We start from the raw sequence: 12,559 nt of genomic DNA, 5'->3' as shown, positions 1-12,559 counted from the left end.
AGAGAGAATAATGTGTATGCAGTTCTTACTCGTACCTTTAAAAAAGTCTGTTTATGATAGACCATTGACTCATGGAAAAGTTAGATAAACACAAATTATTGATTAAGAGGAAAAGAGTGCAAAGCGAGTCATTGATTACATCAGAATTACGATCAAATCAGTGGAGGAATAAGTTGGATTACCTTATTGACAACAACATTTTGCTTAATTAAGTTCGAGAAAAAATTAGAAGGTTTTCTATTGGCCCTTTCTAGTTACGACACTTTGTCCAATAAAGTTTAGTCAAAATTAACTATCACCAAGCCCTTTTTCGTTCTCTTCGTAATACAAGTAACTGGCTCTTCAAAAAATTTCAAAACAACTGTGACAACTACCTTTTACGTTTTATTTTTTCCCGTTCCAAATCATAAAATAGTACTATAATATATTTTTATTTGATCAAATATAGTCTTGAGTAAATTTGGGGAGAAATTCAAAAATAGTCAGATTTACAACTGGTCGTTCAAAAATAGTTCAGTTTCAAAAGTAATCGAAATTTAATCACTTTTTATATAAAGATAAATCTGAGCGAAAACACTGTTCAAACCTGGAAAATACGCCAGTATAATATACTGGAGTTCCAGCAAGTATAATTGTCCAATATAATATACTGGAGTTTGGAGCACCGGTGCTCCAGTCTCCAGTATATTATACTGGAGTTAGCAAAATATACCGGTCCAGCATAATATGCTGGAGTTCATACACAGGTGCACCAAACTCCAGTATATTATGCTGGACCGGTCTCTGTTGCAGCAAAATAGTGACTATTTTTTATTGACTTCGTAAACGCTGGCTCTTTTTGAATGACCAGTCCGAAAACTGGCTATACCGTGCTATTTTTACGTAAATTTTTGAAATTGCCGTTTTGGGCCTGTAGGTGTCAAATTGATCTATTATGGGCCTGTTAGTTCTTGACAGCTAAAAATTGGTTCAACTGCATCGTCACGCTGACTGAAAAAATTTATAAAGTCTGTTTCCAACTTTACTACAGGTCAACTCATTGAAAATTAGAAATATGGAGGAATTATGTACGTAAAACGTAAAATTGATACTATTTTTTTTATTAGGTTATTTCAAAAAGTTTGAAATATTGTAATATTTTTCTAGCAGAAAACTTTTATAGTCATACAAATGCTATGACTAGTGTAAGAAAGCAAATTTTAAAATTTTGTTGTCAGGCAAATATTATATATTTAAGATAATAAGTTTTATAAGTTTTCGTCTTTATTAAATTTTATATCAAGTAAACTGTCCAAACAAATTGAAACAGAGGAACTAATTTTTTAAACACTCAATAGCAAAGAAAGACCAATTATCCATCGTCCACCAACTACTAGCCAACATTCCAAAAATATCACCATGATTCCTTCCTATTTTTCTTCTTAAGTTCTGTGCCCCTCTTGGTCTTTACAACTTCAATTAAACTTTGAACAGCCTCTCTTGTTTTTCTCTTCCTTTCTTTGAGACGGTTAAACCACGGAGTTAATTCATACAAAAGAATCAATTTTTGATGGTTTGACAACGGCGTTAATCCAGATTAAAGAATAAATGTCAGATTTTGCAGGAAAATATACAAGCACGTGTAATCTAAAAAGTCCTTCTATTGTCTTTACTCTAAAAATTCGATCTATCCTTTTTGTTATATTTTGGTGTTATGTAGATAAATTTCATGCTAACAATAAATTCAGCAATCTAATATTAGCACGTTAAAATTAAAGTGAAGTGTATATGGAATACACATGTGGCGAAGCTAGCTGTCTGATGGGTGCCTGCGACTGAGCGATACTTGGATCCTTGTGCATCAGAATTTGACATGTCTAAGTACAAGCTGAATTTTGCAATTTATTTATGAAATTAAAAGAAATGGAGTAATCATCAAGGTACGATTATATGATTTAAGTTTTGTGAATTAGTTTCACTAAAGTTAATTAGGAGAAGATCAATACAATTCAGTCAGGTAAAGATTTATTCCCATCGGATGTTTATACCAGATCATATCAACTTATCATGGTTAAGTAATATAATGAATAAGAATATCAACTAATCATAATAAAAGGAGAAAAGTTCTACCTACAAACACATGTATTGAATATTGGTCATTTAATTACATAGTAATGTTTTTAAGGAAACTGGCAAGCAATGTTAGCACAACGAAATATCCTCTATTTTTTTTGGTTAAAAGGATATAATATGTAATAACATAAACTAATTAGTGTCAGTTACAATATGTAGTACGATATTCGCGTCTACAAATAAAGAGTAATCTATTGCTACATTAATGTTATTACAAACCATTATTTTTCTTTTATTGGTAAACATCGGAGTAACTACCAAAAAATTTCTATCCACTTCAGTCCACTTCCCTGCTTCCTTCACTAGCTTGTCCGTGACTCTATTTGCTTCTCTGAAGACGTGGTTTACTGGTGGACGGGCCAGTGCTACCAGGAGTGATCACCTGCATTCACATATCAAATTGTCAAAAATTAGGTTATCTCTATTGATACAATTAATTGCCTGAGCAGAATCCATTATTTGTTATCGCCATCTTTAGCCCCTGCATCAATGCTATTAGTTCATAGTGTTGTATGTTAGTACATGTTATTTTTTTCATGAAACCCATTACTCAGCCCTCCCCTGCTATTCCTAATAACCCCGCCCAGGCCTCCCACCAGTTCATTTTGAAGGGTTGCACCATCAGTGTTGAGTTTGTAGTGGTCCCTTTGAGGGGGGTGCCATTTGATCTAGATGAACAAATCAGGTTTTCCTGGCATCCTCCTGCTACATGAATGTACTCTATGGCTTTGGCTTTTAATAATAAGCCAAAGGAAATATTTGATCTTACTAGGAACTTTCCTAGCCCATATCCAATTGAAGCCCCCTTCCTGGTCATTTTCCTGATTGGACATTCGAAATTAGAGCAAATATACGACAACCCACAGTATAAATACAACGAAGCAACATTACAAGAGACAAAAGGCCTAATTTTAGAGACCTGTTATTGTTACTTTATTATTAAAAGTTGATAGCTATATAAATATCATGGTCATACAAAGCTTTTGCCCCTTGAACTTGCTTAACCACACATTTCAAAAGTCTTCTCCTTCCCCCTTAATAGATTACCAAAAATTTCCGAGAAAGAAATTAAAAGCACATAAATCTTGGCCCGAGGTAGGTTAACCATCTATGTTTTAGACTTGAGAAAAATAATGCAATGAATCTGAACCGTCAGCTACCTGCCCAATTACATTTAATGAAACTCTTAAATTTAGTTATTAATACTACCTGGCCGACGACTTCTTGTTCTTTTCTTATCCGAAATCTCATTTTATTCTTAAAAATCCTTTTTGCGGTTCTGAGAATTTTCTGCCGGATGGATGAGTCAATCATAAATTTAATAGTATTTGGAGTTGTATCATGGACGACATTATTTTTATTAACAAGAAAAATATTTCCAAATCGTTCTTTTGATTTTTGCAACCGTTTGGTTTCCACAGTTCATGCAATTTTAGCAGTAACATTAGCTTCTATTTCTGTTCAAGATTGGAGTGGCCCTATTAGTCCTTTGGCTTCAAGATCTACTACCAAGCAGGTATTTTGTATTGGAATTTTTTTCTTGATAATATTTTCAAGTCTTGCTCTAATGGTGATGTTTGAAAAAACTGAACAGATGAGGGCAATAGCAGTGAGTGTAGCCTATCTTATTTATGATTTTGTATGCTGTCTATTTGACAAGCAAGTGAAGATTGATAACTTAATTCATCATTTGGTTAGTGCTGTTGGACTTGGAGCTGGGCTTTACTATGAATGGGCAAGTAAAATCCTCTTCTTTTTTTGTTTTTTGTTTTTTGTTTTTTTGGTAATAAGATCCTTTTTTTGGCCTATTAAAATACATCTAAATACAAAATGTTTAAATCCTCACTTTTAACTATGAAAAGTTTTGTAATATGCAGTGTGGTTCAGAAATGGTAGCAGCATTGTGGTTGACAGAGATTTCCAGTCCATTCTTACACTTGAGGGAGATTCTCAAAGAGCTTGGATACAAAGACACTGACCTTAATCTTGCTGCTGATGTTAGTTTCTCGACTTCTAATTTATTCTCTTTCCAATTTAAAGATATTTTTTTCCCTTGATTTCATTTTATTTGATACTATTAGTTTAGTGAAACAGAGTTAAGTTATTAACTTATAAGACACCAATCTAGATCTTGCAGTTGATATTAGCTTCTCAAGTTCTAATTTATCTACTTTATTTCCACTATAAAGAAATTTTGTTGAACTGGATAATGGATTTAAAATGATATATAGCAGTAGAAAATATTAAGTTGCAGTTGAATTTTTTAGTTAGATAAAATACCACGTGAGAAGGGGAACCTTGGTGTAACTGGTAAAGTTGTTGTCATGTGATCAGGAGGTCATGGGTTCGAGCCATGGAAACAATCTTTTGCAGAAATATAGGGTAAAGCTGCATACAATAGATCCTTGTAGTGCGGCTCTGCTACAGACCCCGCGCGTAGCAGAAGTTTAGTGCACCGGGCTGCCCTATATAAAATACTATGTGAAAGCTTAAAATTTGTAATTGTACAGAGTAATTATTATCAATGGAATGACATCCAATATGTATGTAATCACTAAGCCATGATAATCGCTTTAATTTGTAGGTTTTATTTGCAGTAATTTTCAGCTGTGCTAGGATGGTAGGAGGGCCATATCTAACCTATGTGACTCTTTCTGCTGATAATCCAATCCTCATTAAGGTAATTACAAGTGCTTCTATAATTATGGCGTAATCACAATTTCTTTTAAAACAAAAGCTAATTTTAAAATAACAAATTGGTGAAATAATTTTTCTATGATTTTCCAGGCCATGGCTTTTGGACTGCAACTTGTTAGTGCTTTTTGGTTCTATAAAATTGCTAGGATGATCATGTACAAATTCTCTAGGAGAACTAAAGCAAAAACTGTTCCTTCAAATATGTAATTTTGCTGATAATTTGTATCATAGAGCAAATCAAATTCTTCTGTATCAAACATTCATAACTTTTGAGGAGAAACAGATTCATCCCTTTCCCTTACACTGCCATGAATAAAAGGATAGAATAGAAAAAAAATGGAAGGTCTGTTTTCAAATAGCTAAAACACTATAGGTGACTTATTTCGATCTGTCTACGACTTGGTCGGTATAGTTACTCAATACCTAGCCAAAATAGTAGTTACCCAATAAAATTGTATAGGTGCACGCCAATTGAATCGAACAACGGTTAGCAATTAAATATTAATGATAAAGCATCAAAGCTGGAATGTCAAATAAGTGGAAATGAGCTAAATTTGAGCAGAGTAATATGAACTATGTCAATGAATGAGCGGGTCAATGTTTCTTGGTAAAAATAGCACGGTATAACTAATTTTCGGATTGGTCATTTAGAAATAGTCAGCGTTTACTAAGTCAATGAAAAATAGCCACTATTTTGCTGCAACAGAGATTGATCCAGCATAATATATTGGAGTTCGGTGCACCTGTGTATGAATTCCAGCATATTATGCTGGACCAGTATTCTTTGCTGGCTCTAGTATAATAATACTGGAGACTGGAGCACTAGTGCTCTAAATTCTACTAGATTATGCTGGACCGGTACACTTGCTGGAACTCCAGTATAATATGCTGGAGTTCAAGTATACTTATGCTGGAACTCCAACATAATACACTGGCGTATTTTTCGGGTTTTGAACAGTGTTTTTGCTCAGATTTATCTTTACATGAAAAGTGACTAAATTTCGATTACTTTTGAAATTGAGCTATTTTTGAACGACTAGTTGTAAATCTGACTATTTTTGAATTTCACCCTGTTTCTTGGACTGAAATATGTTAGGTTAAGATGGGCTAAGCGTTAGTTCACGGTCCAACCCTTCAAAATATAACCAAGTTTTTTCATTTCTAATAATTTGTTTAGTTAACCTATTTATTACTATTAATTTTTAAAAATATTATATGATTAATTTGCCATTTCTTAATTAAACAAAATAGTACAATAGAAAATAAAAGATAAGAGCAACGAGATAACAAGAAACAAAAACAGATAGGAGAGCAGAGTAAGCAAAACAACATGACGGCGGCACCGGGCCGATGGTGGAAGCTGTTCAGTTCCCAACTAAAACTGTGAACTACTGTACAGTTAAAGTTGGTTGTAATTAGCGTTAATTGTAGTTAGTCAGTATGTTAGTATATTAGTTATATGTGGGGCCCAGTGGCTAAGTTATTCATGTATATAATATGTCTCTCTTTTCATTTTTACATAAGAAAGAAAAACATTTTTCTCTCATCTGCCAATATCTCCCTCTCGAGTTCATCTTTCATCTCAGATCCAATCTCAATTACTTGCTGAATCTGGAGATTGAGCTCAGCTTTATCAAGCTCAGAGAAACAGAAAAAATATTTACGATTTCCTTTTAATAACGTGATATCCGTATTCGAAATATGAAATATTATTAATTCTCACATCATCTTTAAGGAACTACGATAAAATTTGAAATTAGGTCAACTTATTTCTCACAGACATTTTCCTGAAACTATAATTTTGAAATCAGGTCAAACTTATTAATTTAATGGAATCATTGGTGAGCATAATCTACTATAACATTACTTCACCAGTACTCAAATGTCACATTCTAACAAATGCAAGTTTTTTTCTTTTCGAGTTGTAGAGCTAGAAATGAATTCTAAAGAATATGCGTCGAGATTAGTACCTAATTAATATGACCTACAGAACTGTTTCTTAATTCCTTTTTCAATATTTTTAAATGGTTAATCTACCAAGATTAATTGCGTAAAGTTTAAGCATGTTTTCTACAATTAAGTATACTGCTCTAAGATTTTGTGCTAATGTTAGTGAAACTCTTGAATTGAGTTACTAATACTACTCGCCAACTTTCTTGTTTTTTCTTAACAGGAATCTCATATATCTGTTTCTTATATTATTTATTTTTATTCTAAGAAAAAACATTTTTGCTGTTCTGGGAATTTGCTGCTAGATGGATGAGTCTATCATAAATTTGGTAGTTGTATCATGGACAACATTATTTTTATTAACTAGAAAAATATTTCCCAATCGTTCTTTTGACTTCTGCAACCGTTTGGTTTCCACTGTTCATGCAATTTTAGCAGTAATATTAGCTTCTATTTCTGTTCAAGATTGGAGTTCTCCAGCCTGTCATCTAGGACCGAAATAAATCAGGTGTCATGTGAAATAGCGAAAGCTAGAAAAGCAACACTTGAACGACGATAAATCAGATAACAAAAGAGAAATATACCAAAAGAGATACAAACATTTAACGTGGTTCGGCCAATTGACCTACGTCCACGGGCAGAGATGAGCAATCCAATGTAATAAAAGAGAGTACAAAAATATTGAGAGAGCAACCTCACGAAGAGACAAACACAAGTGACACACTAACACTTGTCCCGTAAAGTTCTTCCTCTAAACACGATTCTCAAACCACCGCATATGGCTACATTGTGGATGCTACTGAATAAGAAGGAAGAGTCCTGAAGTGCAAACCTTTTCTTACCAGAAAAAGGACTAGCCAAATATGGGAGATTCATGTTTCCTTCTAAGAAATAGGAAAACCCTTTCCTTCAAAAAATAAGGAAAACCAAATATGGTAAGAAAATCAAGACAACACCTACCACTTTGGCTTCAAGATCTTCTCCCAAGCAGGTAATATTATATTGGTATTTTTTGTTTTCATTTTTCTTAAGAAAATAGCAAAGTTAACTCTATTTTAAATTTTTAATGGTGATGCTGACAAATATTAAACAGATTAGGGCAATGGCAGTGACATTGGCCTATCTTATTTATGATTTTGTATGTTGCCTTTTCGATAAGCAAGTGAAGATTGACAACTTAATTCATCATTTGGTGAGTTGTTGTTGGTCTTGTAGCTTCGCTTGCCTATGAATGGGTAAGTTAGATCATCCTTTCGTTTTGGTTTCAATTTCAATATTTGTTCTTGTTTTCTTAATTTTTCGCTTCGCTTTCTTGTTATCTTGCTGATATTATTGCTTGATGTTACTGTTTCTTTTTGCATCTTTTCTTGAGTCGATGATCTATCGGAAACAATCTCTCTACCTTCTCAAGGTAGGGGTAAAGTCTGCCTACACGCTGCTCTCCCCATACTCCACCTATGAGAATACACTGAGTTTTTGTTGTTTTCTTAATTTGAGTTTACCTTAAAAAAAAATTAACACTGTTGGTCATCTAGAGGATAATTAAAGGTAAGAATCTGTAAAAAGTAAAATTAATATTATGAAAATGAGGCAAGTTATATGTTACAACACAATAAATACACTAGTAGTGTAAATAAAATGTGGATTGACAGTGTATATATTAGTTAAATCTTCCTTATAACTAAGAATTGTTTGTGACATGCAGTGTGATTCAGAAATTATAGCAGCATTATTGTTGACAGAGATTTCCAGTCCATTCATACACTTGAGGAAGATTCTCAAAGAGCTTGGATACAAAGACACGGACCTTAATCTTACTGCTGATGTTAGCTTTTTGAGTTCTAATTTATTTTCTTTCCAATTTAAAGGGAATTAAATTATGTCATTGATTTTGTTTTATATGATATTAATAATTCTGTTCTTAAATTGATCTCTTTTGCAGGTATTATTTGCAGTTATTTTCAGCAGTGCTGGGATGATAGGGGAGCCATATCTCATATCTTACCTTTATGACTCTTTCTGCTGATAATCCAATCCTTATTAAGGTAATTAATTTCATGGATTTCAATTATTATAGAATACACAATTTCTTTTATTTAACAAAAGTCGACTTTAAACCAAATCTTGCACCTTTATAGTGCATGAATAGTGTTGCACCAATCAACACCAAATTTGATTTATTATTATTTTATTTTTATTTTTTTATTTTTTTGGACTTTTAATTTATCATATATTGTGTATATAATTAATTTTTATATTAAGATCTTTATAATTTTAATTTTATATCCTATTTTTTGATATATTATTTTTTGTATATATTATATTTATATAAAATTATAAGTTAATTTTATTATTATTATAATTGTATAAAAAGAAATATAACCATTATTTAAAAATAAAAAATGAAAATGTAAGATATCTAATGTTGCTAAAAATGAAAAGTGAAAACTAAAATTTAAAAAAGAAAATTAAAAAGAAAAGAGGTGCAAGATTAACAAAAGAAAGTTGAATTAAGGATAAAGATGCGCATTTCACACTTCGTAATGCATATATCGAGCATTTATGGGAGAATAGAGGCGAAAGTTAAATATTTATGTTGTACTTAAATTAAATTTGACTATGATGTAATATTTATTTAATTATCTTTTATCAATGATTTTACTTTTAGTTGATTTATCCTTTAAAATAATTTTGTAATAAATGATTATATAAGTGGTGAATGTGAATTATATATGATGAATATGGAATAAAGAAAAAAGATAGAATTTGTTTGAGGGAAATAAAAACTAAAATTTAAATAGAAGATAATTATATAATATAGAAAAGAGAGAAGAAATATTCTTTTTTAATATAAAAAATGATAATGATTGGAGTAAATTTGGTGTTACACCATTTTGATGTGAAATTTGGTGTTAAGGTTGGAGATGATCTTAGGTATCAAACACTGGCGTTTGAAGAGAAACAAAGTCATTCCTTTCCATTACATTCCTAAGAGATTAACAAAAAGACTTTCGATATCTTTGTCATTTCTTTGCATGCTCAAAACTAGGTAAGAATGCATGGATAACTCCAGAACTATTCTCTCAGCCACCACTTTCAATGAATTTCTTTCTCTCCTTATAATTCGGGCCTCGTTTTTCACTGAAATTTCACTCGTATTGCTTGTTTGATTTTGCTCTAGTCATATGCATGACTCATGCTTCTTTAGGTTCTTTAAATTCCATGGATGATATAACTTTAGAAATTAATGCAGTCAATTATGTTTCTCCTAGTAAGTTTTAGTTAGCTACCTATCATTTGTTTTAGAATTCTTCTGGTAGATTATTTGTGGTAGACAGGAAGGACTTTGTATAGTTGCAGCCTGATTTGGAAATGGAAAATGTTGAATGTGCCTTTGAAATAGTGTATGGGTCAAAATCTATCTTTAGAATACTTTAAGTCAAAATGGTATTAGTAAAATATTCTCAGGTCGCCACGTGTCAAAGTGATCTAAGAAACAATGAAGGTCATGGTCGAAGAGTCAGCAAGGACTAAAGTCGAGGAGTCGTCAAAGATCGAGGCCAAGGTCGAATACCTTTGGCAGAGCTATAACGACTAGTTTTAAGATAGAACACTAAAGAGAATATTCTAGTGAATATTATCTGGATTTGTACTATTAGTATTTTTAAGAACATGTTCCCTATAAATAGAAAGAGACACAATGATAGGGGACATGAGATATTTATTTGTAAGATATACTTTGACTTTGAAGAGAGAATCTGATCTTATTGCAAGCCTACAAAAATAACTTTTTCATTAAGATTCTTATCCACACTTTTTCACTGGATTCGAGAATAACTCGGATATTCAAAGGCTTGTCCATCATTCATCATTGTCAGAAATATTCATTGATTTCATCCTTTCTCGGGTGACTCGTTCGTTCTACTTACATAAATATCATTTATTGCTATTTATCACTATTTATGGCTACATTACTTATGTTTGGCTTCTTAAATATTAATTATTGTATACCGTCATAGCTTTTTGAATAGATCTACGTGCTATTTATCACGCTGCTGAGACTTCGTCTTTAGGATGCTATTATTAACCAAGATTAATAAATTAAGTTAGTTGAACCAAGATCTATATTTTTGGTCAAACAATTAGGAGATCTAATGCTAGAGTGAAGTTAAAATCCGTATTTTGTGTTGAATTTTTAATCTATGAGGACTTTCTTTCTTGAACAAAGGAAAAAGGACTCCTAAAAGGAATAAATCTCTTTCATATGCCTTATCCTTTTCTTAAAAGAGAAGTTTTGCACTTCGATAAATTGATATTTTCTTCTCAAACAAACAACAACAACAATAACATTCACAATGTAGTCATTAAAAGAGTTTTGTTTAAGAGGAGATTATTCTTTCAATAATTATTTTTATTAGCTTTATCTGTAGGTCAATTGACCAAACCACTTTAAATAATAGTCTGATTTGATATATTTCTTTTATGCTGGATTATCGTATCAAAAGTTCTCTTTGTTAGCTTCACAAGCACCATGTTTCGATCCCAACAAAACGCACTTCAATTCAATCATGCTTATTGGAATCAACTTAAGTATTCATTATTTTTAAACTTAGAATTTTTTAAATTTTGTTGTTCAGCGTCCCCTGATAGCATATGATTAGTGGTGGTAAGGCTGGTGTAGTATCTCAATGTAACGATCCGGCCAGTCGTTTAATGAGTTACCGCTCTGTTTCCCCCATTTTTGCTTCTTTATGTCTTGTTTAGATGTATTATGTGGTATCAGGTTAGTTGATAGGGGTCCGGAGTGGTTTTGGAGAGGTTTGAGACACTTAGTCTCTTTTGAGTAAGCTTAAGTTGGAAAAGTCAATCGGACGTTGACTTATGTGAAAAAGTGCTCAGATGTGAATTTTGATGGTTCAGATAGTTTCGTTAGGTAATTTGGGACTTAAGAGCGTAATCGGAATGTAATTTGGAGGTCCGAGGTAGATTTAGGCTTGAATTGGCGAAGTTGTAATTTTGGCGCTTTCCGGTTGGTAGTGAAAATTTTGATATCGGGGTCGGAATGGAATTCCAAAAATTGGATCAGGTCCGTTGTGTCATTTGTGACGTGTGTGCAAAATTTCAGGTCATTCAGAGGTGGTATGATAGACTTTTTGGCCGTTTGCGAAATTCAGAAGTTTTGGAAATCTTAGGCTTGAATCCGAGGGTGTTTTGATGATTCGATATTGTTTTGAGTGTTCTGAAGGTTGGTATAAGTTTGAATAGTATAATGCGACTTGTTCGTACTTTTGATTGAGGTCCTAGGGGCCTCGGGATGATTTCGGATAGTTAATGGGAAGTTTGGAAATTTGTTGGAGTAGCTCCAGCTGCTGAGTTTTCTGTCATAACCGCACCTGCGGATTGGGGACCGCATGTGCGGGCCCGCAGAAGTGCAAGGGGGGTGTGGATGCGCAAATGGGCGAGAGGCAGATGCAGATGTTTGAGCGCACCTACAATAGCGCAGGTGCGGGATTTTGATCGCAGGTGCGGTTAAGTGAATTCTGCAGATGTGCACCTGGGACCGCAGGTGCGAGATTTCGACTGCAGAAGCGGTTTAGCTGGGGCAGAACATATAAATTTAGCCCTTCATGATTTTTAGTGGTTTTTCACCATTTTCATGCGGGTTTGAGCTTGGGAGAGCAATTTGAAGAGAGAATTCAAGAGGGTTTCGTGGAGGTACGATTTTTGGACCCTAAACTTATTTCTAGGATGGTTTTTGACTGATTAAGCTTGAAATCTATGGAAATTAGTAGCAAAAAAA

At 32.9% G+C, this 12,559-nt stretch overlaps 1 protein-coding gene across 6 annotated transcripts; it reads left to right on the top strand.

Moving 5' to 3' along the window:
- The first annotated feature begins 2,206 nt into the window (after nucleotides 1-2,206).
- Nucleotides 2,207-5,110, top strand: LOC107800378 (uncharacterized). Of its 6 annotated transcripts, none has more exons than XM_075232537.1 (6): nucleotides 2,207-2,526; nucleotides 3,534-3,628; nucleotides 3,707-3,847; nucleotides 3,990-4,109; nucleotides 4,697-4,792; nucleotides 4,900-5,110. In XM_075232537.1, the coding sequence occupies exons 3-6, from the start codon at nucleotides 3,707-3,709 to the stop codon at nucleotides 5,014-5,016; spliced, it is 474 nt and encodes a 157-aa protein (XP_075088638.1). In that variant the 5' UTR covers nucleotides 2,207-2,526; nucleotides 3,534-3,628; the 3' UTR covers nucleotides 5,017-5,110. The 6 variants fall into 6 exon arrangements, with proteins under 6 accessions (XP_075088638.1, XP_075088637.1, XP_075088639.1 ...); XM_075232536.1 differs by lacking the exon at nucleotides 2,207-2,526 and adding an exon at nucleotides 3,069-3,207; XM_075232538.1 differs by lacking the exon at nucleotides 2,207-2,526 and adding an exon at nucleotides 3,117-3,207 and having other exon boundaries at nucleotides 3,579-3,628.
- Nucleotides 5,111-12,559: the final 7,449 nt, after the last annotated feature.

Source organism: Nicotiana tabacum, chromosome 16, assembly GCF_000715075.1.
Source record: "Nicotiana tabacum cultivar K326 chromosome 16, ASM71507v2, whole genome shotgun sequence".
Classification (NCBI taxonomy): domain Eukaryota; kingdom Viridiplantae; phylum Streptophyta; class Magnoliopsida; order Solanales; family Solanaceae; genus Nicotiana; species Nicotiana tabacum.
This window is presented reverse-complemented; position numbering and strand designations above follow the sequence as displayed.